Source organism: Drosophila ficusphila, unplaced genomic scaffold (genome assembly GCF_018152265.1).
Source record: "Drosophila ficusphila isolate 14025-0441.05 unplaced genomic scaffold, ASM1815226v1 contig_436, whole genome shotgun sequence".
NCBI lineage: Eukaryota > Metazoa > Arthropoda > Insecta > Diptera > Drosophilidae > Drosophila > Drosophila ficusphila.
In genome coordinates this window covers 1,026,191-1,049,805 of record NW_025064352.1, presented here as the reverse complement: position 1 = coordinate 1,049,805, position 23,615 = coordinate 1,026,191, and the positions used below count along the sequence as shown (strand labels likewise).

Below are 23,615 nucleotides of genomic sequence, written 5' to 3'. Positions count from 1 at the left end.
AAAGCAATAGATCTTTGCGTACACCAAGTTGTTTTTTTTGACTAATTTATAATCTATTTGAATTCTAACGGTTTTATATATTTATTGTTTTCGTTTTTTTTTTTAATTTAGTGAGCACTTATTCATTTATTTGTTATGGTTATTTAAATCCTTCTTTTTATTCGGTTTGTAAGCATTATAAATATATTTTAGTAGACTCTATTGCCACACCTTTTGAAATATTCTCATTTTCGGGGAGTTAAAACCGCAGCTTGGTTTCTTCGCAAGCTCGAAAATGCAAATAAAAGAAAGTAACCGATAATAGACATTTCCAGTGAATTGAGAGCAATGGCAAACTGCTTAAGCAGCTTTTTCGGCAACGTAAAAGCCAAAAAAGAATATCCGCCGAGCGCAGCAGAAAATCGCCTTCTTCAGCAGCGGAGCGGTGGCAAAACCACAATCCACTCTCAATCACCTTCTCTGTGTTTTCGTTTCCATATTTATTGCGATTTTTGTTTTGATATTATTAATTTACGTTTCAAACTTAAGAAAAATCACTAAGCCAGTTCGAAGGCGAGCGTTTCGCCTACAATGGCGACTCCTTGAATCCACGGGCCGCGTAATCGGAAGGCGCCGAGCGATCGGAGACCTTCGGGTAGCCCTCATCTCCGGGAACGCAAGCCTTGCGCGAGCGGATCACACGCCAGCCGCCCTTGCGGGTCCAATCCTGGAATTAATGGTGAAATTAAAGGATTAATACGAGATTCTCAAACACAGACACAAATTAAAAATTGAAAAACTATCATGATAAGGAAGTACTTTGTTGTGGTAAATGCACCGATATGGGAAGCCTTTTTAAACGATTTTTTGTGGGCTCACGGACTTCATAAATAGCAGTATTAGGAATCCACATTTTCACTAAAAACTAAACTTATTCTTTAAAGACATTAATATTATAGGATACATAGTCATAATGATCCTTTTTTTTTTTTTTTTTGAGATTTTTATCGCGCGGCGAATGTGTAGAATCGTTAAGTGTCATTGAAACGGATTTTGTAAACTTGAATCATGTCATCTGTTAGTTGCAATCCCCTTGATTACCAGCAGTTTATTTCTGTCGACTCCTTGTTGTTTTACTCACATTCTGGTTGTACTTGAAGTAGTAAGCGCCGGCGTAGATTCCTGTGAGGGCGAGGAGTGCCTTGCCGGTCCAGTAGCGCACGGTGAAGGCCCTCTGGAAGCCCTGTAAGCCAAGATGGAGTAAGTCCTTCGCTCAAAAATCAACCCAAAACTGGGTGATTACATAATGCTTAATGTTTATAACTCACCAGAGCGGGTTCCAAAATGCTGGCTACCTTGTCCAGGGGCGCGCGATAGAAGCGCTTGATGGGGTTGTTGAGCTCCAACTCCAGCGCCGGCACTTTGCGGGGTCCGTGGTGCAGCTCCTGGTCCTTCAGCCACTGCTTCCGCCAGGCGCGCTCCTCGGGAAGCATGCCAATCAGGCGCTCCCGCTCGCGCACCATGCGGCCCGCAATGGCCATCGGCTTCACGCCGCCCGTCTCTGAGGCACCACCAGCCACCATGTTGCACCGATTGTTTTCTGGTCTCTGCGATTAGGACGTCGGAAAACGCCAACAAATTGTATAATTTAATCGGGCAGCAATGAAAAAAACAAATCAGCTGTGCGGGCCAGTGTGACCGCTCTTTACATAGCTGGTTCGTTCGTGAACCGGAACTAGTGACGAAGTTCTGATTGACTCTCCAAAATAAAACAATCAGTGTAACTACTTTTTGAATGATGAGGTATACGATATACCATATTTAAATCGCATAGGAATTGACTAAGTTTAAAACAGATGTCGAAAAATCGACCATCTGAAACTGTTGGCTTTTGTGACCTTCCAAGTTTTCGAAGACTTCAAATCGGAAGGTGGGAAAAATTAAACATGAAAAGGGGTCAAAATAATTGACTATTCTGAAATTAAAATTTTTTTTTTGCAGTTTCTACAAGAATCTTTCTAAAAACGTTGAAAAGTGGGTGTCACATTGAAATCTGACTTAATTTACGTGAATGGGCCTTGTTTGAATTAAAAGCCCTGTAAATAAATAGCTATATATAATGATAATATGCTCTAAGTGCCATTACTGTTCGATGGCAAAGTCGATGTTTAGGCCAATCGCGTTATCGTTATCGGTCTTTCACATGTTTTGCGGCGTGCATTGAACAAAAAATAAATAATCTGAAATATTAGCAATAAAAAGGAATAAGGAATGGATATAGACGAACTCTTCGATTGCTTCGACGAAGCACCACAGGAGGTAGTGCCTCCAGTTATTAACCAGGGGGAAAAGCCCTCGGGAAGCGGTGGCTCCAAAAAGGGAAGCAAACGGCAGGCGCAGGACAAGGATTCTGAAAAATCCACAAAAGAAGTGGATCAAAAAGATCAGGAGGATGAGGAGGAGGAGCCCACCAAGCGCCTGAAGCAGACTGAAACAGATGATTTGGCGGATGAGATTGACAAAGATGATGAACCCACTCGCACTCTCGACGTGGATGATTCCGCTGCTCTGGAGGCGCTCCGCACGAGGATTGTGACCCACCTGCTGGAGGCACCCGCCTCCTGCACACATGAGGTGGCTGCACATCCCGATCAGGAGTACATCCCTTTGCAACCGTTCACCGGCATTCCGGCCAAGGAATATCCCTTCGTGCTCGATCCCTTCCAGCGTCAGGCGATTCTGTGCATCGACAATAGCCAGAGTGTACTCGTCTCCGCGCACACATCAGCTGGCAAGACCGTGGTGGCGGAGTACGCCATTGCCAAGTCGCTGGCCGCCAAGCAGCGGGTCATTTACACCACTCCAATTAAGGCGCTGTCCAACCAGAAGTTCCGCGAGTTCACCGATGAGTTCAAGGACGTGGGTCTGGTCACGGGCGATGTGACCATCAATCCCTCAGCTTCCTGTTTGATCATGACCACGGAGATTCTGCGGAACATGCTGTATCGCGGCAGCGAGATTATGCGTGAGGTTGGTTGGGTGATCTTCGACGAGATTCACTACATGCGCGACAAGGAACGTGGTGTCGTCTGGGAGGAGACGCTCATCCTGCTGCCGGACAACGTGCGCTATGTCTTCCTCTCGGCCACCATTCCCAATGCACGACAGTTCGCCGAGTGGGTTTGCCATCTGCACAAGCAGCCGTGTCACGTGGTTTACACCGATTACCGTCCAACTCCCCTGCAGCATTATATATTCCCAGCCGGAGGCGATGGCATCCATCTCATAGTCGACGAGAAGGGGCAGTTTAAGGAGGAAAACTTCAGCACTGCCATGGCTGTGTTAGCAAATGCGGGTAAGTTTATTCTGATAAAACCCAGTTCCTGTTTTTATTTGTTTATTTTTTAGGTGAGGCTGGCAAGGGAGATCAAAAGGGACGCAATGGAGGCATTAAAGGCACAAACGCCGGACAAACGAACATCTTTAAAATCGTTAAAATGATCATGGAGCGCAATTTTGCTCCAGTTATTATATTCTCCTTCAGCAAAAAGGATTGTGAGCTCTACGCCATGCAAATGGCGAAACTGGACTTCAACACGCCAGACGAAAAGAAGCTGGTGGACGAGGTGTTTAATAATGCCATGGATGTGCTTTCCGAGGAGGATCGCCGTTTGCCGCAAGTGGAGAATGTACTTCCGTTGCTGCGACGTGGAATTGGCATCCATCACGGTGGTTTGTTGCCCATCCTCAAGGAAACCATTGAGATCCTCTTCGGCGAAGGTCTGATCAAGGCCTTGTTCGCCACCGAAACCTTTGCCATGGGTCTTAACATGCCGGCGAGAACGGTGCTGTTCACAGCCCCAAGGAAATTCGATGGAAAGGACTTCCGGTGGATCAGTTCCGGCGAGTATATCCAAATGGCTGGTCGTGCTGGCCGTCGTGGATTGGATGACAAGGGTATCGTTATCCTTATGATCGATGAAAAGGTTTCACCAGCCGTGGGTCGCGACATTGTGCAGGGCAAGGCGGATCCCATCAACTCTGCTTTCCATCTTACCTACAATATGGTTCTCAATCTGCTGCGCGTGGAGGAAATCAATCCGGAGTACATGCTGGAGCGCAGTTTCTACCAGTTCCAGAACCAGGCTGCTCTGCCCGGTCTTCATGACCAAGTCGAACAAAAGACACTGGAACTGAACAAACTGAGCATCAAAGACGAGCACAACATTGCCTCATACCACCACATTCGCTCCCAGCTGGATCAACATGGCAAGGAGTTCCGCAAGTGGATAACGAAGCCTCAATATCTGCTGCCCTTCCTGCAGCCAGGCAGACTGGTTAAGGTGGCTGCTGGTTCACAGGAATACGATTGGGGCATTGTGCTGAACTTCAAGAAGCAGGACCAGAGTCGCAAGAATCCGCTGAAAACTGAACCCAGCGTAACTATCGATGTACTGCTCCATGTGAGTGAAGCGGCTGCTAAATCCGGTGATACGGAGCCCTGCAAGCCGAACGAGCGAGGATGCATGGAGGTGGTCCCAGTGGCCCACACGCTCATCACCCAAATCAGTTCGATCCGCGTTTACTTCCCCAACGATCTGCGAAGTGCGGACAATCGGAGAGCTGTGCTCAAAACCATTCAGGAGGCCAAGAAACGGTTTCCGCTTGGGCCACCGGTTCTCAATCCCATCGATGACATGAACATCAAGGATCGAGAGTTCCGCGAAGTAGTCGACACCATTTCGCAGTTCGAAAAGCGACTGGAGGAGCATCCGCTGCACAAATCGCCGGAGTTGGAGCGCATCCATCGTCGCTATCAGGATAAAGTGCAGTTGCAGACGGAACTCCAGGACCTGAAGGCCGAACTGAAGGCGGCTCGCAGTCTGCTGCAAATGGAGGAGCTGAAACACCGCAAGCGAGTGCTTCGTCGAATGGGTTACTGCAAACCGGGCGATGTCATCGAGTTCAAGGGTCGCGTGGCCTGCGAACTCAGTTCGGCAGACGAACTTCTCATGACCGAGATGATCTTCAACGGAGTGTTCAACGAGTTAAGCGCCCCGCAGGCTGTGGCCCTTCTCTCCTGCTTCGTTTGCGATGAGAAGTCCAGTGAGTCACCGAAAAGTGCCACGGAATTGTCGGGACCTCTGCGTTCCATGCAGGATTTGGCGCGGCGCATCGCCAAGGTTTCCACGGAATGCAAACTGGATCTGGATGCCGACTCGTATGTGGACAAGTTTAAGCCCTTCCTCATGGATGTGGTGCTGGCCTGGTGCAAGGGATCCAGTTTTTTGGCCGTCTGCAAGATGACGGACATTTTCGAGGGCTCCATCATTCGGTGTATGCGTCGTTTGGAGGAACTGCTGCGCCAAATGTGCCAGGCCTCCAAAACGATCGGCAACACGGACCTGGAAAACAAGTTCTCCGAGGGAATTCGGCTGCTCAAGCGCGACATTGTCTTTGCCGCTTCGTTGTATCTATAGGAGTTAAGAACAAGCTATTTTAAGGCCTTACTTCCAGTTCAATTTCAATCAAATTTGTTTGATTCGGAATTCGTTTTTCCAATCTCTATCAAGACAATTTTTTGCTTGATATTTGGAAATGAATTGATGTTTTTAAGCTTCTCCAAACTTGAAACTAATCTTAAATTAAGACAGTCTAAGTACAGACTTAATGAAGCCGATACTTCTCTGTATATTTTCAATGTTTATACGACAACCAAGATGGATACAATAAATGAGACCCTTAGATCACCAGAACTTATTTACAAAACTATTTTTGTTCATTAATTTTTATTAAACTTTCATCTGAAAAGTAAATATCCATGAAAAATAAATGCGCTTTAAACCACCACAAACAACATTGAGTACATTATTAATAATTTATTTCTGGACGTACACATTACACTAACCTAGAATACATAAAAACATATAAAGTGGTAATACGTTATGCTTTCAATCATGTAACAAATAATGGTATATACAAAAAATAAAAATGTACACGATACGTATGAAAACATAAAGTTATTGGACGGTTCACACTGAATTTGTATGGTCATTATTATATGCGACACATAAAACATATACAAAATATATAACTAAACGTACATCTATATGTATATATGAAAGGCACACTTAGTCGATATATGGGTGATTAATTAAAAACTAAGTTTGGGTCCATTGAAGACAATTACAAGAGATGAAGGCACTTTAGGTATTGCTCTTGATGATGTGCGAGTGGCTAAAATCTAATGTTTTACATGATAATCTTAATGGTAAGGGACGGTACATTGATATGGGTGAATTATGTATTAAATAATACAGTTTGTTAAATAATTTATTTAGTTACTTGTTTTATTTTTATTAATTTGATAATTTGTAAAATTTTTTTTAATGTAGTTCTCCTTAAAATTTCATTCGATATAACTGACACTTTTTTGAGTTCTTAATTTGTTAAAAAATTTGTTCTTAATTGAAGAGAGAACACACATATTGTCTATTTGCTTAAAATTCTTGTTCAATCTAGCTAATCTCTTAAAAGTTTAGCAGAACAATTATTTTGTATACCTATTCTAATATACAAATATTTTACGATATTGTATATGTACACTTAAAGGCCGCTTAAAAGGCTATGGAATGTCATTGATATGGATTTGTATTCGTTGGGTTATCGAACTTACGAACAGTTTAACTAAGATTAAGGTGTTACGAATAAAGGCTTTCCTAAGCTACAACTCAAAACTGAGATCTCAAAGATCTGTCTAAAAACGAATTATAAATACAAAATTAAACTTAGTTTTTTTCGCAAAATAACTAACTTAACATTATGGAAATCCCAGGAAGGACTGTAAATAAAAGAAATATGTTTAGTTCTACTTCAGATGCAGGGGATACAATATATAGAAGGGAGATCCTACCTGGTATTTTCCCTCCTGGATCATCGACGGGTTCTCAAATTGGACGATTTGGCTGACTCTCTAAGCACATCCCGCGCTTAGAGAGCGGTTACTTAGACGGAAGTCTGAGGGACTCCCTCCACCAGTTGGGTTCTCCTGGGTTGTGCCGCTGGCTGGGAACTCAACGTGGCCGTGGTGGTGTGGGTTTGGGTGGTGCTCCGGGCGGAGGGCACTGGCGTGGTGCTCCGACTGCTCCCCGAAACACTGGACGCGGTTGGAACTCTTTTGGCTGGTTCCGCTTGTAATTGAGTAACCGGAGTGCTGGAAATCGGTTGCAGCAATCGCTTTTCTTCTACGGGGGCCGAAACTTTTGTCGCAGATGCATTTCCATTTGGATGGGAACGCGGAGTGGCTGCCCGTTCTGTAGGTTTCACCAGATGACCATTGGTTTCCTTCAGGGAAATGCCTGACTTTAGGGACGCCTGGCTGCTGGATTTCTGGGTCATAGCCAGGGAACTGGGTGACCGCAAGGAGGTGGTATCCGTTTGTGCCTTGCTGGCCAGAGTTTTCGTTGAAGGTGAATCCCTGTATTCGTAGATATTATCCCTGGATCGAAGTGCATGATGGTTGGTCACCATATGGGCATTGTCCACTCCCCGAGTATCCGGTTCCGGTTCCAACCCATCACCATTGATGAACACATCCTCATCATAAAAGCGATCTGATTGACTAAGGTTTAAGAATTCAATTATTAGATTACTTTAGGGAATTACTTTTAATAAAGACTTACCGCTTGGCATTGCGCCACATGATGCAGCAGATGACCACCAAAACGATGAGGAAGAAACAGGTCACCGACATGCTCCAAAAGGCAATCTGCAGCGGCTCCTTGGGCTCCCACCAGTACTCCGTGGTTGGAGGATACGTGGGCACCAGCACCCCGATCACAGTGGGCAGGTACTGTGTCCAAAAGGCACACTCCGTTTGCCGATAGTTGAGCAGAATGGAGGAGTTGAAGGTGGTGTTGATGTTCAGGTAGCGAATCTCTCCCGGATAAGCTCGTTGGAAGTGCATTCCCAGCACCTGTTGGGGTGTGGGATTACTGGAATAAAAAATAAATAAAAAAATAAGTAAAAAAAAAAAAAAAAATAATTAGAAGGACTTACCCATATCTTGCGAAATTCGAGTAAGTCTGCATGAAGAAGTGGCTCATGTTGCGATCGTTGTCCGTCCACATGTTCCGCTGAAGGTGATCCTTCTTGGGAAAAAACTCGGTGTCCAGGAAAGGCGCTCCCGTGAGGAAGTACCTCTCGGTGTCATGTGGGTACTTCCTCCACTGCGGCAGATTCAGTGCCTCCACCGTGGTATTCAGTACGTACATGTAGACCGGAATCTTTTTGTCCAGCATCAACTTAACCATCTGATCCACCGGAGCTCGGTAGTAGAGATCACTCAGCATATTGATGTACTGATCGCGGATAATAGTGTTGTTATTGGGATCCGGCCAGAAGGTGTACATGTACTTGATGGCCTCGTAAACTCCATTCGGATTCAGGGTGTAGTTGTACCGGAAAACGTGCTCGCGAATCTTCTGATCGAAGAACTTTCCATCCAGTTCGTAATACGGACTCAACGATTGATTTTGGGCCACGAAGAAGGCCGCTTCCTGCGTGGTAACTCCTGTCATGTACTGCAGATTCCTGTTGAATTTCCCAGCTCGAATGAGGGTTTCCGGGGTTTGGGTGAGGAAACGCCAGTCCTTTTCGCGCCATCCCTCGTACCAATCATCACCAGGCAAAGTGAAATTGTGATCCAAAACGGGACCCCAGGGAAAGCTGCCCACTTGGGGAGCGAATTCTGCGTTTCCCAGCTCATAGAAACTGCGTCCAGTTCGCAGGCAGTTCACCAGTTTCCATGAAGACTCAATGGAGCAACCCAATAGCTGACCCAAAACGCGACTTGTGTTCTGAGCACGATACTTGTCCTGGATCAGAGCCCAATCCGCCAGAGCCGATCCCGATTGGGCAATCACCCTCCTCACGATATTCTTCGTTTGCGGAGCCACCATCAGGAGTCCTGCGGATGCGCCTCCAGCTCCAGGACCAAATAGAGTAATCGAGTCCCGATCGCCGTTGAAGAACTCGATGTTGTCGTGGACCCAACGCAAGGCCATCGCCTGATCCAGAATCCCATAGTTTCCCGGGGAGTTCTCATCGCCCGTGGACAGGAATCCCAAGGCTCCCAGGCGATAGTTTAGAGTCACCACCACCACGTCGTAGAAGGAGGCGAGCACATGCCCCTGGAACAAGTTGGAGGCTCCGCGGATGAACTCTCCTCCGTGGATGTACACCATCACCGGGTATTTTTGGGCCACGCCTGCTCCAGTCTATAAAATAATATAAGGTTGAATAAGTTAAATATAATTTAAATATTGTGACTAAACCATTTAAAGCTGTTCTTCTTTAAAAAATATTAATCAGTTTTTTGTGTCAGAAATGTGCAATATATTATTTTGAAAAAAAAAAATCTGGTGTGTAAAACAAATCTAGTTTTTGAATTTCTAACTCATTTTTGGTGAAATGAAATGAATCATTTCTGTAAAATGCAGATATTAAACTATATAAATATTGCTTTCATATAAATTTTGGTAATATGGAATATAATTTTATGTTAAATGTTTGTTGGATATTTTCTCCTTACCTTGGGTGAGTATACGTTCAAGTAGAGGCAATCCTCGTCCATGTCCATCACTCCCTTGGTGGCTCCCGTATAGCGAACAGGTTGCGGACAGGCGGGTCCAAAATCGACGGCCTGCAGGAGCTGCCATCCTCGATGGAGTCGCGGTGGCTTGAACCTGCCCTCGAAAGTGGGCGGCAGGGCGTAAGGGATTCCCAGGAAAACCGAGCACTCGCCCATCACACGATCCACCGTGGAGTGATAGGGACGGTAGAAGGACTTGGGATCGGGATTGTCGTACATGTACACCTTGAAGCCCTGCACTTGGCCATAGTTTGTGGTAACGAAAACATCCCGCTCCAAGGTCAAGGAATCCCGGCGCTGTTTTCCCTGCAAATCCTCTCGCCATCCGGCTAAAACTCCGGGAAACTGGGTCCGTGCATTGGGATCGTTCTGTGATTAGAAAATAAGAAATTCAGCACATCATTTCACATGGTTTCATTGTACAAATAGAAACTATGAGCCGATTTGTGAATGGGCGACATGTGTAATTGATTAAGTCGCCTTTGGCTTCACTCGCTCGCATGAAAACTCAATTAAGATTATTAGTTTGATATTGGAACGATCTGCTGATCGGACGAACTCCCTCTTTCAATGACTCGGCATTGTTCATTTATGGATCGTCTTTGTTCGGTTTATTTGGCATAGGGGTCAGTTTTTTGTGTCACAGAATTTAATTGATTAAGAGCGGGTTGAGAGCTCAAAAGCAATGTGGATAATTTTTCATAGTTTGATTGGATATTGGATAACTCCAATTTTATTAAAATTCTGATTTTTAACCATACTAATACAATATTGAGTTTATAAAATGGAGGAGAGGGTTAGTTCCTTTAACAAGAATTCGTTGAAGATTGTTGAATGTATGAACATAGTTTGTTTTGCATTAATATTTTCATTTTATTTTGTTGGGTTTTAATAAAAAAGCTATTTGCTTACCGGATCAAATCGAAAACGATCCTCGTTCGGCATTCCCTGGGGATATTGTCCCGGTGGATTTCTGCCAGGATAGTTGGCTCCAAAACCATTTGGCTGATAATGGCCATATCGGCGATCGTTGAACGTATAAGTTCTGAAATTCCGAAACGTGAATGAGAACGTTGAGAACAGAACTGAGTTGATGACTCACCTGTAGTCTGGATCCCCCGGATTTGGCCAATGATAGTCAACGCCTGGGCGGGAATAAAATCTAGGATCCCTCGTCTGTGCATCGGTTTGTATAAAACAGGTGCAGATTATCAGGGAAATGGCTGAAAGCCATTTTAATTTGTCTCGATATTTCAGTTTGTGCATCATGGTTGTCTGGAAAATAATTCGACTTAAGTTATTAACACAAAGAAAAAACTATTCATTTTGTATCCCACTCTTCTTAATAATATATATTCTTAATAAAGAACCTTGAAAACAATTTGTTGAAACATCAAAATTTGAGAAGTATACCATTATCCTTTTAAAGCACACAAAATTGTTTTAGATCACTTTTACGGTCAGCTTATGAAAAAAAATCTTCAACTCCATAAAGGTATAAACAAACAGAATAAAAACAAATCTCGGATCGGAGTGTCAGTAAGAGTGACCAAACAGGTTTTCCATTACGTTGTTGGCTCAATTTTCTTGGCACTCCGGCATTAGAAAAAAATCCGAGAGACCGAGAAACCCGTTTGAACGCTGACTCGAAAAAATGCGCTAAAAATAAGTTACAGCATAAAGTGCGACTCCGATGTGGAGGCACTTTGATGGGGAGTTGGCCGAATGAAAGAGGCCTCTTATACCGACGATTACGTGCTTTGTCTGGGGCGCCTGCATCGGCGTCAATGGGTTAATTGCACCGATAATGGAGAAAGGTCATCGCTTTAATTTGGTTTAAGCTGGGGAAACGGTGTGTCGCAAATGGTTTGAAGAAAAAAAGGATGAAAAGTTAATTGTTTAAAAAATGGGACCTAAATTTATATATTTTTGTTCAAATGATTGAAATGTTTTTTTTTTGTTTGGTAATTTTAAATATTTAAAAAAAATCATTTTGTGTTCCAGAAATCCCCTAGAAAGCGTATCTACCAATAAAAATAAATAGTAAAAAGAATGCCAGTAAAAAACTCAACTAATTGCGCTCAAATAGAATACATTTTTTAGTCATCAATCGCCTATTGATAAAAGCGATATGTAATAACTGAAAATTCACTTAATTATATATGGGTGACAGGTATTTCCGGCCAAAACCAACCCCTTAAGTACGTGTGAAAATGCAATAAAAGAAAATGTGAGGAAACAGAAACACCTGGCGGTTGAATTTGAATTTCGCTATTGGCATTTGATTGGCAATGCAGTAGTATCGATGCAACATTAATGTCGTTACCCTGGTTGCATTTGCATACAGCCTGGGGCAACAAATTAGGGATGTTTCATTAGAAGTACTATTTTATATTTTCCAAACTTTTCAGACTTAAAAAATGTTTTATTTATTTTGTTATTGTTATAAAATAACAAATTTTATTATTTTATTATATTTTTGTACTGTTATTTGTTAAATTAAAGAAGTTAACTATTTTTGTAGTAACATTTTTTGAGAACTAGAAGATAAGTAAATCTTGCATTGCCAGAAAACTACTGCCATCTTGAATAAGAAGTTTATACTGTTTAAGATCAAGGTCTCATTGGCTATATTGCTTTGACTGGTGTTGTAATAAAACTGGCACAAGGACTCACACAGATACGGGTGCATTAACCTGCTTGCTGAAGCCTCAAGTTACACGGCTATTCGGTGTCTCAACCCTCGAAGGGTTCCCATTAAAATTACGGAAGTGCAAACGCCTGCACAAAAAATATGCCGAGCTCGTTATTAAAACAAAACTGGATGGGAACTTTATATCGAATTTCGTGTCGAAATTTTGTTAGCATTTTGTTATTGTTCGTGGATGAATCATTTGTAGAAGCTTTGCTTTTTTCGCAATCACTAAAGCAAACAATAAAACGCAACGATAACGCTGAAAGTGAAGCGCAGGTGCGCCTGTGTGTGTGCGTATCTCTATGACTGTGTGTATCTGTGTGTTGGCCCAGTACACAGGTGTTGTTGCTACCAATGCACAGAAAAAAAACATTTTTTGGCTCACTACACAGTGTTTTATAGGAATATTTCTTCGCAATTTCTAACTCTGTTTGATTTTTATTATTGAAATGCTAAATAGTTAACTAGAAATGTTAACTGATGTTATATCCTTTATTTATTTTTATTCTTTTAATTTTTATTGGCTGAAGAGTTTGTTTATAAGGTGCGTTAATTTCCTGATATTTTGAACAGTTTTGTAGGAAGTACAATTAACCGCAACCATTTCTTTCGGTGTCTTAATCTCACTGTTTTTACAGTTATGCTCCAATTGATGACGTTGCCGTGGCAACTTGTTGCGGCTTCTAGCCGTCATTTCACTATCTAATCGCGATTTTCCAACCATTACCATTCGCATTTCTGTTTCAATCTTGTTTTTTCACTCACAATAACTTTCTTGGCCAACGCCCCGAAAATGGTAACATAAAAACAATCCGCACTGCTAACAGCCGAAAACCACTGAAAACGAGAAAAAACGTAACGCAGCTGAAATGACCGTTTTCGAGTCGGAGGCAGAGACTCAGGTAAGCCAGGTAAAAATGTAAGCGTATAATGCCGTCAAAAAGACGGCTCACGCACACCACAGAACCAAACTGAGTTAACACTCACACTCAGGTGCCGGCTGTTGTTACCAACGATTCACACGGACACACTTGGCCCAACCGATTCTTTGATTGTATTGAGCGCGCGCAGCTTTGAACGCTCCTCTGCCTTCTTTTGGCTCTCACCTGTGAACGCAATAACGCGACAACGCAACCGACAACCATCAACCAACGACCGACGCTCTCGAACGCTGAAACTCAACTGAGGCACAAAACAAAACCCGAATCGAACTTGGCCAACGAAGAGACTGAGAACTCCAGTCAGCTGAGCGGGAGCGTGGGTGCCCATACCACAGGGGTGGATCTGGGGTAACAGATCGAGCTGTTCTTTTATCATAGGGGCTCCAAAAGTAATCCAAAGATTGGAAAAAGAGTTATTGTATATTTATATTTATAGTTAAAAAATAAGTAGGTATATTTGTAATTCATTGCACTACACAATTATACCATCTTTATTTACCACAAATATTTTAAGTATTAATAAGGTGGGAATAATTTTGTTTTGTGGGTACGATTTAATTTTCTTATAATTATTTTAGAACTGATAAGTATTTATATTTAATTTTTATAAAATACAACAAAAAAGGAAATATGTTTCGCTACCTTGAAATGATATTCTAACAGTATTTAGATTTTGTAGGGAGAGCGCTCTTCTTCTAATGCGATTTTGACATATTGCTCCGATTAATTAAAGTCTCGTCAAATAAAGATTACCATTCCGGTTTCGTCATCCGCTGCAGATAACGTAGTAATGAGTGATCTTTGCATGACAAAAAGGAAAAACACATTTTGCATAATTTCTAATTGAATTCTATTATATGGGACGTAGACCAGACTATGGGTATAGGTCGTGATTCACGCATTTGAGCCCCGAAGCGCAAAGGCAATTGGCGATCAGCTCACATTTTGACCCCGACTTATTGAGCGGGTTGTTGGGCGTAGCTGCTAATTTTAATTATAGCCCAAGACATCGGCGGTGGAGAGCTTCCGATGTCAAAGATGCGGGAAGCAATTAAAGCACTTGAGCATGGACACGCTTTGTTTACAATGTTGACCCTTTCTTTATTAATGAAGTGCTTAAGTCAATTAGGTTAAAGAAAAACTGCAGTTAAAGAAAGACACCAAGTAGCATGTAAGTTACAAGATACTTTTAAAGTTATAACCAGCGGAAATCATAGCCAGTAAAATATCAATTTTGTTTGTTTAAATTTGTAGTTTATGGCTCCAGAAAATTAGCTTCTTTACCTAAATGGAAATTATTTTAAGTTATGTCCGACAACGGCCACTTAATTATGTTTCCTTTTTTTAATGTTTCTTATGCCTCTTGAGATTTAAATTTCAAATATAGGCGCCAACCTTTCGACAATCGAGCTATCGATACGTGTTTAATCGAAACTGAGTTTATTGCTGACCAATACTGTACACTGTTATCGTTTATCAACCTCTGCAGCTGATTTTGGGAAGAAAAAAAAATCGGCAAGAGAAACAAGGATATTCTGGGACTCCTGGACGCAGCAGGATCTGTTTGTAAATAAAGTCCAACCGGAAGTAACCGAACACATCCGCCGGAGAACAATGGAGCCGCCACCGCCGGGCGGAATGGCGTCCGCCGGTCCGACGCACAAGTTCCATCCGTGCGATGAGGCAGTGATAGCCACCAACGACGATGCCAGCGATTGCAAGCGGTGCGCGGTGCGCCTGGGCTACTGGAAGGACGACTACATCGGGTACTTTGTACGCAACCAGGAGCGCAAGGCGCCGGAGATCAATCGCGGCTACTTCGCCCGCGTCAAGGGCGTCGAGATGTGCGTCGAGAAGTTTCTAAAGGTCGGTACCACGGCGACTCCAAACTGTCTGGCACGTGCCAAGGTCATCCTGTTGCATTGCTGCCAAGGCCAGGTCCGCCATGCGCATGTCCTGGACCGGAATGACCTTGCTCTAACCAATATACCTCACATCTCTGTTATCGCCCACAGAAAACCTCGGGCAACTGCCAGATCATTAATTTGGGCTGCGGTTTCGACACACTCTACTTTCGGCTCAGGGACACCGCCCACCAGGTGAAGAACTTCATCGAGCTGGACTTCCCCACTGTCACCGCCCGCAAGTGCTACACAATCAAGCGGAACAAGGCGCTCCTGGCCAAGATTCACGACGAGGACGGCGAGGTGCGGCTTAGTCCGACGGATCTCCATGGGCCCAGCTATCATCTGATGGGCGTCGACCTGCGTAACCTCGACGACGTGGACAATAAGCTGCAGCAGGCCGAAGTGGACTACTCTCTACCCACCATTTTCCTTGCCGAGTGCGTGCTCGTCTACATCGAAGCGCAGAATTGCCGCAATTTGCTGAAGTGGATTGCGCAAAAGTTCCAGGCCGCCGTCTTCGTTAACTATGAGCAGGTTAGCAGCGGAGTCCTCTTGGATTCTCATTAACATGGGATACAATTAACATTATCTTTATTTGATACAGGTTAACATGAACGACCGGTTCGGCGATGTGATGCTGAACAATCTGCGCGGACGCGGCTGTAGTCTGGCTGGCGTGGAGTCCTGCCTGTCGCTGGACACCCAGAGAAACCGCTTTAAGGACAGCGGGTGGACTGGCGCCCGTGCCTGGGACATGGTGCAGGTGTACGAGAGCATCTCGGCGGCCGAGAGGCAGCGCATCGAGCGACTGGAGATGCTCGACGAGGGTGAACTTCTGCTGCAGCTCTTCCAGCACTACTGCCTGGTGGTCGCCTGGCTGGGTGTGGCCTTCCAGGACATAGATATCACGTGCGTGCCAGTGTAAACATTCGTGCCTAGCTGACAAGGTCCTTCGATATTCCCTGATTATTAACGCACTATTATTTTTTCAATTTAGGGTTGAGGAGTTAATGTCCTCGCTGAATATTGACTAGGAGCGATCAGGGAGGGATGAATAACGAACCAGCCAACGTGGACACACGATTTATTGACTCTTTGCCTGGCTCGGCAGGCCCTGCCAAAAGATTTTGCTTCTCAACGTGTTAACCTAAACAAATAATTATACAAAACCATCGAAATCAAAACGTATATAAATCTTTATCCCACAACATACCCACTCACACATTGCTTAATTCGTTAATTTTTAATTGTTCCTTATTCATTTCATTTTCCTCTTGTTATAATTATTTTATAATCGCTTTTTTTCGTCGCTCACTAATTTATCATTGAATCGTGACACAGACTATTGATAAGTAATCGATAGGCCACCCATTTATTCCCTAATTCTAATGTGCGTCAAAAGTGTAAATGTGCTTTGAACTTAATTAAAACGAAACATTAATTGGAAAACTAATAAATATGAATTTAATTGAGGTTGAGTATAAATGGATGTTAATAATAAAAAAATAAAAACAACTTTAAGTGTAATTCGGAAAAGGAGACAATTTATAAGCGATTGTTTCTTAAGTATTACTTTATTTTTACAGATAACATACATATATTTAAATGGTGTGTGGGAAAATGAAAGTTAAAATAAAATGTAAATCCATGCTCTAAACTTCCTTGTTGGTTTTCGCCATTTCGTGCGTTCTGAAATAAGAAATTTAAGTTATTATTTATATATATAAAATAAATAAATGGACTTTAAACGCAACAGGTACAAAAATTACTCACATGGCCCGCAGTTCCTCCAAAGTGGGCACTGGAACCCGTGAGGACTCGCTTTCATCTTCCTTGGAAACCTCGTTCGGATGCTTTTTCCACTTGTGTGAGCGGCAATTGGTGTTGCTGGCGAACGCCTTGCCGCAGTATTTGCAAACATAGGGCCTCAGACCTGTGTGGCCAAGAAGGTGGATCTTCAGGGCAGTGGAATTCTTACAGCCACTGCCACAGACCTCGCACTTGAAGCGCCGCTCCTCGGAGTGCACATACTTGTGCTTGTTGAGAATCGCACGGGTCTGTAGCCTTTTGCCGCAGATTTCGCATGCAAACTTTGGTTCTCCATGCGTCTGGCTGTGCACCTAAAAAGTAAAGATAAATTAAAGGATTTAGTTTACAATATATCTTTTTACTCACCCTCAGTCTCGCTTTGTTTTTGAAGCCGGCGTTGCAAACGGGACAGACGCAGGGTTTCTCATCGGTGTGGACCAGTTGGTGCTCCACCAGCGAAGTAAACGTCTTTAGTGCTTTGCCACAATAATCGCAAACGAATTTTTTTGGACCACCGTGCATGTCATGTTTGTGCCTACGCAGAGCCATGAAGGACATAAAGGACTCGTTGCACGCCTTGCAATTGTAATCGTTGCTGGGACAATAACTTTCGGAGACTCCTTCTAGTACACTGGCTGTAGTGAGATTTTTCGCTGGTTGTCTTTTAACAATGCGTTTCGGTGGAGTTACAATCTTGCTATCATTTAGCTTCTGCCGCTTGAAAGAACCCCTGGGTCTTCCACGTTTTCGCTTAACAGGCTGCAGTTCAGTGGTTTCACCCTCGGACAGGTTAAATACCTCATCTTCTTCATGCATATCCTCCTCATCTAGACGGTATTCATGCTGATTGAGATTATCTTTTCTGCGAGCGCGCTTTGGTTGAATTTCTGGCGATGAAGCATTGGAATGGATGGGTGTATAAACCTCCTCGGTCTCACGCTTGGTCTCTACGGCTAACTTATGCCTTGGGCGGCTCCTGTCTTGAAGATTCGGTGACGGGGTAATGGAATGGTCGGATAAGTCTTGCTCCTCAACCGAAGAGCATTTGTCCTCTTGAAAATTGAGCTCCAGAAACTCCATTTCTTGCTTGCAGGTAGCCGTTAGCCCATATTCCCGCCGCAGGTCATCGACATCCAGATTGTCCTGCGGTTCCGTGTGGCGCAGCAGTTCAAAAACGGCTTGTACCTTATTGACGCTTTCGGAGAATGTGATTAGCTGGCCAATTACCGAGTAGCACTCTTCGCACAACATGCTGCCAAGTTCCGGCTCCTCGAGGGTCATCTGTTGGTTGTAGAATGTGAATATCAGAAGTTTGGATTACCAGCAAATCAAGTTACTTACCTCCACATCGAAGCATTTGCTGATGATCCTCACAAGATCTTCATCCTGCGCGCGAACTTTGATAATGGCATCGTCGCGAGCGCACAGGCGACACCAATATAGCCACTCGTTCGTCGAAACACCCATTGTTAATCCTTACCACTAATCCGACAATTTAAATTGAAAATTTCTCAAATATAATAAAATTTGTTTACAAAATGCTTTTTAAAACGCCGACGACTCAGCTGATTGTCAGAATGCCCTTATTTTAGAGATGGCAAAACAATTTAGAGCCAAAGCGGTGTGACCAGATTTTGTACTGACAGCAATTTGTTAACGGTTTTCAATTTTGAAATTTTTACTTTCTGAGATTTAACTATTAAATAAATAATTGTACAAAATTGGAATATGTAATATAAAAAAAATTAAATTTTTATTTCTTGTTGATCTGGTTGAATAAAAACTTTATAATAACACGAATCTGTACTAAATTTACGCCAAATAAAGTCTTCTATGCTCCCAAATATTTATATTGAATAACAATTTATTTCCACTTAAAAGTTAGATATAACTACACAGTGGAAAGTAACACACTTTCTTAAGATAATGTATAAGTTAGATCTCCATACCCTCCACTTGCTGACCCTCCGATTCACCTTCCTGCCAATTTTCGATGGAATAGAAAGCGTTAAGAACAATATCTTCGTCGATTAAGGGTGCTCCGAGGTCAAGAGGGCCCAATTGTTTATCCACCATGACATTCTGCCAGAATCCTTTGTGTTTCTTGGCCAGTGTGACTTTTTTCAACTCCTCTGCAAACTTATCGTACTCCACAAAGGCGTTAAAATCCAAAGAACTCTGTCGGTACATCTGGATAATCTCAGCCAGTTGTTCGTTATTTGGTTTTTTTCGCTCCAGTAAGGTGAGGATTACCACACGGGTTTCGGCAGCCAGTGCCTGGAATTTGGTATCCCGCTCCGTGGCATTCGAAATAGAGCGAACGCTTGCCAGGACGCGGGTGAAATCTTCAGCAGGACTGCTCAAACCCACTCCATCCGATGGCATTGGAATTTCCTTCTCCGCTGGCTCTTCCTTGACGGGCACTCCATTCTCAGCCAGCTCCTTGGCCAACTGCTTTTCTTGCCAGGCGCGACTGAAGCGCATTGGAAAGAGCTTCTTCACATTGGCCGCCGCCTGCTTGGACTTCTCTTCCAGTTGCTCTGGCACTCGCCAGAAAACATCCGCGAAATTCTTTTCCTTCAGTATTGGATCATCCTTATCCTTTTTGTGGATGACCTTATATTCCAGCACATCCATCACGTTCTGCTCAAAGATGCTTGGCAAACCGTCGAAGGGAAGCAGATCGATTTGTGCCCAAGGCCTTGGTTGCTGTGTGTCCTTCAGGGAGCACTCCAGATCGGTGCTATCGATTAGATTGTCAATGGCCTGCAGTTGGTCCTCGCTGCACTCCGTCTTGGGGGTTCGCAGGGCGGGAAAGTCCCAGAAATGATGCTGCGACGTGTAGGACACCTCCAACATGTACAAAGTGGCCGGATGGGAATCGTTCGCCAGGCGAGGCAGCAGCACCACCATTTGCGGCCTATTAAACTTGGCGCTGTAGACTTTCCAGCAGAGAATGGCGCGATCCGAGCTGATGAGAGCTCGCACTAGAGCATCCAATTTATTGGCGGCCGCTTTGTTGCCCTTCTGGTGAACCAGCAAGTACAAGGAATCGCCGCAATAGTACTCATCCGGCACAGCGTTTCGCTTGATGAACCCGTAGAAATGAAGTCCTGCTGGATGTGGTTCCTTTGGCTCCAGCAGGGTATCATCATAGGGCACCGGAGTGCCGCCAAGCATGTAACCTGTCATTAAATCCTCCGGCAGCGGAGTCACCTCCATTCCCTTGATGAAATGCTTTGTTTCGCGGGTCACCGTCTCATCGTTTTCGGACCAAGTTTTTACCAGCTTCACGGGTGTCTGGTTCTTCATGGCGATCATTCCCTGCAGGCTGATGAAAATCTTGCTGCCAATGTGCAGCTTGGCGTTCCAAACCCATGGTCGCCGGTTTGTCACCTTAAAAGCGGTTTTTAGAGCCTCTTTGAAGTTGCACAACGTGGCATTGCATCGCGGAATGAGGCTTAAAACGTGCTTTTGGTTCTCCAGCTCATTGGGACCGCACTTCCGAGAGAAGTTAAAAATGGCCTGTGGCAGATTGGTTTCGGCGTTGTCGATGTATGATATGTTGTCGGTTCTAAGAAGTGTTTTTATTAATTAATAGTGATAATAAGTAATGAATGAAATGGTTCTGCTCACCCCACAATCAGCTCGATTTCCTCTTTAAGCAGTGCGTCCGTGATATCGTTGAATTCCGTATAGTCCTGTGGGAAATCATTAAAATCGAAGAGCAGGAGAATTCTTCGTCTGGCGGGCTTTAAACTGCAAAGAGTTATTTATAAGATTTAAGAGTGTAAAGATTAACTAATGGACCTACGCCAAAGCGGTTTCCTGCATTTGCATTGCCACTTGAAGGCCATCCAACCATTGTCCTTCCTCAGAGGCTGTTTTGTTGACGAATTTGAAGAATTCAAGTAAGAGGTTCCAATTGCAAAGTTGTGGATCATTGAAAGGTACCACAAACGGACGGACTTCCCCTTTCTTGTCATCACATCCCACCAGGACAAAGGACACGTAGTCCTTTTTATCGCAAACGATCTGTGAGTAATTCTATCAGTAAAACATTTTGATTTAATAGAGCTAAATAACTCACTTTGTCCTTTAAAATCTCGGTAACACATTTTGCAGATTTCAATTTGATTGCTTCGGCGGCACAAGTGCGCACATCGAGCACGATAATAAGGCATTCCTGGTTGGAGAAATATGGTCAAATAATAAGAATATTTAGTTTAACGTGAGCCTACCTTATTAGAAGCCATTAAGAAAGTTTATTTACAATAAAATAAGATATTTTGAACTTCAGCCAAATTCCGGCGCAAAAATTTCACAACAATATGACCGTTCACGCGATGACACAAAAACGTTGAAGATTTTATGTTCACCCTAAAAAGTTTGGCGCCCAATGATGCGTTTATCGATTGTCAAAACACCGCGTTGCCAACTTGATGAGTATCAACCGTTATTTTAAGGAGACTATATTTCAATTTAAAAATATGAATATGTATTTGGATGATGTTTAGAATTCAGCTTAAATATTTTAATTTATGATAATCCTATAGCTTTTCGTAGGTCTGCAGCTTCTCCAGGTACTCCGCATTTTGGCTTATATGATTGAAAATCAAATTCGTATCCAGGACATTTGTGGCAGGACCTCCATATTCCGCCGGCAGACTTTCGAAGCCAACCATTTCACGCAATTTGCTGAGATGCCGCCCATCGTGAGTGAAGATCTTGAAAGAAAAGCTTTTAGTTTTTATAATAGTAAGCTAAAATAGTGCTTACCCTTTCTTTGAACTCCTTGTTCATAAAGGGCATAAAAAGCGTGGAGGTCACGTGCATAAGAAAACCTCTTTGGATTATGTGCACGATGCGCTGACTGAAAGGCAGGACTCCGTTTTTTTCATTTACTAGCTTCATAAAGGCAGGCGAAAATTGTCGCAGAAAATTCCGGTTTGTTCTGGGGTTTATAAAAACGAGAGAATCAAAATAAAAGTCAGTAAATATATATAAAAAGTAAAAAAAAACGTGCAAACAACAAACTATTTGTTGATAAAACGAAGTAAGTGTAAGGACACAATTTATTTCTTATATTATATGATCGAATGCAGTTCAACCCACCCTTGCAAATCGCAAATGACCGTGATGCCATTTTCCTGGACTCGCGGCAACAGCAGCAGCGACTCAAAGATCAGGTCGTCCATCTCGACGAGGCTCTGCAGGTAGTCCGGATACTCCTGGAATCCGTCCACCGTCTTGAAGACCACCAGAACCCTTCCGTGGCGATCCACCTGGGGCATAACATAGCGACAGTGGGTGCCGTAGAAGAGCTGGCGATAGTGCTCGATGGGATGGCGGGCCACCCAAGTGGGGTGGCGTTTCTTGAAGTCATAGTAGGCATGGATCGCCTGGTAGGCCTTTTTGGTGTCCCAACGGGTGTAGTGAAGGAATTTGGTTAGCAGCGGGTCCTCCGTGCCCACTCTCAGGTCCTCGCACCCTAGAATTAATTACCACTTAAATGTTTTTTTTATGGTGTATCCCTTTTCTTTTTTGCTTACTCTCCACCAGCTGCCTAAGTTGTTTGATTTTAAATTTTTGCTCAGCCGAATGATCGATTCGGGCTGTTTGGAACAGCATCTTGCTTCGAATTTTGAAAAATACTTCAAAGTTTTGTGTTTTAGAATTTGGAAGTGATTGCTTTTCAATTGCCAGAAGTTTCACTTTTCACTTTTTTAATCCGCTGACGATCCGCACACGCAACGCAAACAACGCTCACTGACTAAAATATCCATGAAATCAGTTTTTGTTTATGGTTTACTTGCTTTATCACCCGTGCGTGTTTAAATTATTAATGGTCGCCAATCGATTCAAAATATACTTAATTTTTCAATCTTGAACTTGGTCCGATTTGGGGTTGTGATAATGGAAAAGTGCCGAGAGCCACAAACTTAAAAAATGTTTTTTATTTAAAAAAGGTGATACTGATAATAATATACTTATGTATATGCAATGTATTATATTTAATATTTTTTTAGATATATTTTTACAATCATAAATGAATGGGCATGGGGTAGAAATATAAATCTATCTTAAAGTAACCCCAGAAAACATAAGACTACTTAAACAGCTAACCTTTAATGTAACTGGGAACCTCAACTTCAAAGAACTCATCAAGTTGACCTAACCACGTATCTTAACCACAATTCATTTAACCCGAAAGGCGGCAAAAAGAAAAGATGGGTGCTGGGAAAAAGTCAAGTCGAATAGTACGAAAAGTAGTCAACAAAACGCGAAAGGAAACTATAAGTACGATAATTGAAGAAAATGTCAGCTACACACGATGCTACGTGACTTAATAATGCCCCTTGTCTGTTCATAATAACGGTCACAACGTGTTGCTCCATCTATATATATATAAATATATATACCCAAGCCCCATCTATATCCGACACTTTGCACCGACTTCTTCAGTTATTTTTTTCACTTTTTTTGTAATTTTTTATTTAATTAAGGTTTATTGATCGACTTGGCAAAGTTGAGCGGTCAAGAACAACTAAATATAGTTTTTTAATTGATAAAGTGTGAGCACATTCAGAGAGAGAGAGGTTGCTGTCAATCGAAAACCATTTCCAAAAGCG

The 23,615-nt window shown here is 43.1% G+C and overlaps 7 protein-coding genes across 10 annotated transcripts; 2 read left to right on the top strand and 5 right to left on the bottom strand.

The window, feature by feature from the left end:
- Nucleotides 1-464: 464 nt before the first annotated feature.
- LOC108094551 lies at nt 465-1,679 on the bottom strand. The gene is made up of 3 exons (XM_017195159.2): nt 1,308-1,679; nt 1,121-1,222; nt 465-706 (listed from the first exon to the last, which is right to left on the bottom strand). Exons 1-3 carry the CDS (start codon nt 1,560-1,562, stop codon nt 566-568), a joined length of 498 nt encoding a protein of 165 aa, XP_017050648.1. The 5' UTR covers nt 1,563-1,679; the 3' UTR covers nt 465-565.
- A 489-nt stretch (nt 1,680-2,168) lies between these two features.
- LOC108094541 (exosome RNA helicase MTR4) lies at nt 2,169-5,735 on the top strand. Its single transcript, XM_017195145.1, has 2 exons — nt 2,169-3,334; nt 3,388-5,735. The coding sequence occupies exons 1-2, from the start codon at nt 2,251-2,253 to the stop codon at nt 5,457-5,459; spliced, it is 3,156 nt and encodes a 1,051-aa protein (XP_017050634.1). The 5' UTR covers nt 2,169-2,250; the 3' UTR covers nt 5,460-5,735.
- Nucleotides 5,736-5,843: 108 nt separating this feature from the next.
- LOC108094542 (neuroligin-like protein glit-1) lies at nt 5,844-13,514 on the bottom strand. Of its 3 annotated transcripts, none has more exons than XM_017195146.2 (8): nt 13,433-13,514; nt 10,734-10,906; nt 10,544-10,676; nt 9,572-10,000; nt 8,038-9,257; nt 7,662-7,973; nt 6,893-7,600; nt 5,844-6,820 (listed from the first exon to the last, which is right to left on the bottom strand). In XM_017195146.2, the coding sequence occupies exons 1-7, from the start codon at nt 13,469-13,471 to the stop codon at nt 6,985-6,987; spliced, it is 2,922 nt and encodes a 973-aa protein (XP_017050635.1). In that variant the 5' UTR covers nt 13,472-13,514; the 3' UTR covers nt 5,844-6,820; nt 6,893-6,984. The 3 variants fall into 3 exon arrangements, with proteins under 3 accessions (XP_017050635.1, XP_017050636.1, XP_017050637.1); XM_017195147.2 differs by having other exon boundaries at nt 13,314-13,499; XM_017195148.2 differs by lacking the exon at nt 13,433-13,514 and adding an exon at nt 13,092-13,254.
- A 1,229-nt stretch (nt 13,515-14,743) lies between these two features.
- On the top strand, nt 14,744-16,631 carry LOC108094545 (leucine carboxyl methyltransferase 1). 2 transcript variants are annotated; one of them, XM_017195154.2, is made up of 4 exons: nt 14,744-15,133; nt 15,283-15,708; nt 15,779-16,083; nt 16,172-16,631. In XM_017195154.2, exons 1-4 carry the CDS (start codon nt 14,882-14,884, stop codon nt 16,206-16,208), a joined length of 1,020 nt encoding a protein of 339 aa, XP_017050643.1. In that variant the 5' UTR covers nt 14,744-14,881; the 3' UTR covers nt 16,209-16,631. The 2 variants fall into 2 exon arrangements, with proteins under 2 accessions (XP_017050643.1, XP_017050642.1); XM_017195153.2 differs by having other exon boundaries at nt 15,779-16,095.
- A 98-nt stretch (nt 16,632-16,729) lies between these two features.
- LOC108094544 (zinc finger protein weckle) lies at nt 16,730-18,568 on the bottom strand. Its single transcript, XM_017195152.2, has 4 exons — nt 18,325-18,568; nt 17,350-18,264; nt 16,948-17,294; nt 16,730-16,863 (listed from the first exon to the last, which is right to left on the bottom strand). The coding sequence occupies exons 1-4, from the start codon at nt 18,448-18,450 to the stop codon at nt 16,827-16,829; spliced, it is 1,425 nt and encodes a 474-aa protein (XP_017050641.2). The 5' UTR covers nt 18,451-18,568; the 3' UTR covers nt 16,730-16,826.
- A 261-nt stretch (nt 18,569-18,829) lies between these two features.
- LOC108094547 lies at nt 18,830-21,319 on the bottom strand. The gene is made up of 5 exons (XM_017195156.2): nt 21,225-21,319; nt 21,074-21,169; nt 20,798-21,018; nt 20,620-20,742; nt 18,830-20,557 (listed from the first exon to the last, which is right to left on the bottom strand). Exons 1-5 carry the CDS (start codon nt 21,237-21,239, stop codon nt 18,919-18,921), a joined length of 2,094 nt encoding a protein of 697 aa, XP_017050645.2. The 5' UTR covers nt 21,240-21,319; the 3' UTR covers nt 18,830-18,918.
- Nucleotides 21,320-21,465: 146 nt separating this feature from the next.
- On the bottom strand, nt 21,466-22,730 carry LOC108094533. The gene is made up of 4 exons (XM_017195135.2): nt 22,536-22,730; nt 22,099-22,474; nt 21,763-21,937; nt 21,466-21,710 (listed from the first exon to the last, which is right to left on the bottom strand). Exons 1-4 carry the CDS (start codon nt 22,612-22,614, stop codon nt 21,534-21,536), a joined length of 807 nt encoding a protein of 268 aa, XP_017050624.1. The 5' UTR covers nt 22,615-22,730; the 3' UTR covers nt 21,466-21,533.
- Nucleotides 22,731-23,615: the final 885 nt, after the last annotated feature.

Excerpts from the sequence above, each read along its gene's own strand:
- LOC108094551 (XM_017195159.2), bottom strand. The coding sequence starts at position 1,562 with ATGGTGGCTGGTGGTGCCTCAGAGACGGGCGGCGTGAAGCCGATGGCC. Across the intron at positions 1,223-1,307 it reads GCATTTTGGAACCCGCTCTG|GGCTTCCAGAGGGCCTTCAC; the intron begins GTGAGTTATAAA and ends CTTGGCTTACAG. Across the intron at positions 707-1,120 it reads ACTTCAAGTACAACCAGAAT|GATTGGACCCGCAAGGGCGG; the intron begins GTGAGTAAAACA and ends CATTAATTCCAG.
- LOC108094541 (XM_017195145.1), top strand. The coding sequence starts at position 2,251 with ATGGATATAGACGAACTCTTCGATTGCTTCGACGAAGCACCACAGGAG. Across the intron at positions 3,335-3,387 it reads GGCTGTGTTAGCAAATGCGG|GTGAGGCTGGCAAGGGAGAT; the intron begins GTAAGTTTATTC and ends TTTATTTTTTAG.
- LOC108094542 (XM_017195146.2), bottom strand. The coding sequence starts at position 13,471 with ATGGTTGTCGGTTGCGTTGTCGCGTTATTGCGTTCACAG. Across the intron at positions 10,001-10,543 it reads ATCGTTTTCGATTTGATCCG|AACGATCCCAATGCACGGAC; the intron begins GTAAGCAAATAG and ends TTCTAATCACAG. Across the intron at positions 7,601-7,661 it reads ATGTGGCGCAATGCCAAGCG|TCAATCAGATCGCTTTTATG; the intron begins GTAAGTCTTTAT and ends CTTAAACCTTAG.
- LOC108094545 (XM_017195153.2), top strand. The coding sequence starts at position 14,882 with ATGGAGCCGCCACCGCCGGGCGGAATGGCGTCCGCCGGTCCGACGCAC. Across the intron at positions 15,134-15,282 it reads GCGTCGAGAAGTTTCTAAAG|AAAACCTCGGGCAACTGCCA; the intron begins GTCGGTACCACG and ends TATCGCCCACAG. Across the intron at positions 16,096-16,171 it reads GATATCACGTGCGTGCCAGT|GGTTGAGGAGTTAATGTCCT; the intron begins GTAAACATTCGT and ends TTTTCAATTTAG.
- LOC108094544 (XM_017195152.2), bottom strand. The coding sequence starts at position 18,450 with ATGGGTGTTTCGACGAACGAGTGGCTATATTGGTGTCGCCTGTGCGCT. Across the intron at positions 17,295-17,349 it reads AAAACAAAGCGAGACTGAGG|GTGCACAGCCAGACGCATGG; the intron begins GTGAGTAAAAAG and ends TTTACTTTTTAG. Across the intron at positions 16,864-16,947 it reads TTGGAGGAACTGCGGGCCAT|AACGCACGAAATGGCGAAAA; the intron begins GTGAGTAATTTT and ends TTCTTATTTCAG.
- LOC108094547 (XM_017195156.2), bottom strand. Across the intron at positions 21,019-21,073 it reads CCGAGATTTTAAAGGACAAA|ATCGTTTGCGATAAAAAGGA; the intron begins GTGAGTTATTTA and ends AATTACTCACAG. Across the intron at positions 20,743-20,797 it reads ATGCAGGAAACCGCTTTGGC|TTTAAAGCCCGCCAGACGAA; the intron begins GTAGGTCCATTA and ends AACTCTTTGCAG.
- LOC108094533 (XM_017195135.2), bottom strand. The coding sequence starts at position 22,614 with ATGCTGTTCCAAACAGCCCGAATCGATCATTCGGCTGAGCAAAAATTT. Across the intron at positions 21,938-22,098 it reads GTCATTTGCGATTTGCAAGG|AACAAACCGGAATTTTCTGC; the intron begins GTGGGTTGAACT and ends TATAAACCCCAG. Across the intron at positions 21,711-21,762 it reads ACAAGGAGTTCAAAGAAAGG|ATCTTCACTCACGATGGGCG; the intron begins GTAAGCACTATT and ends TTTTCTTTCAAG.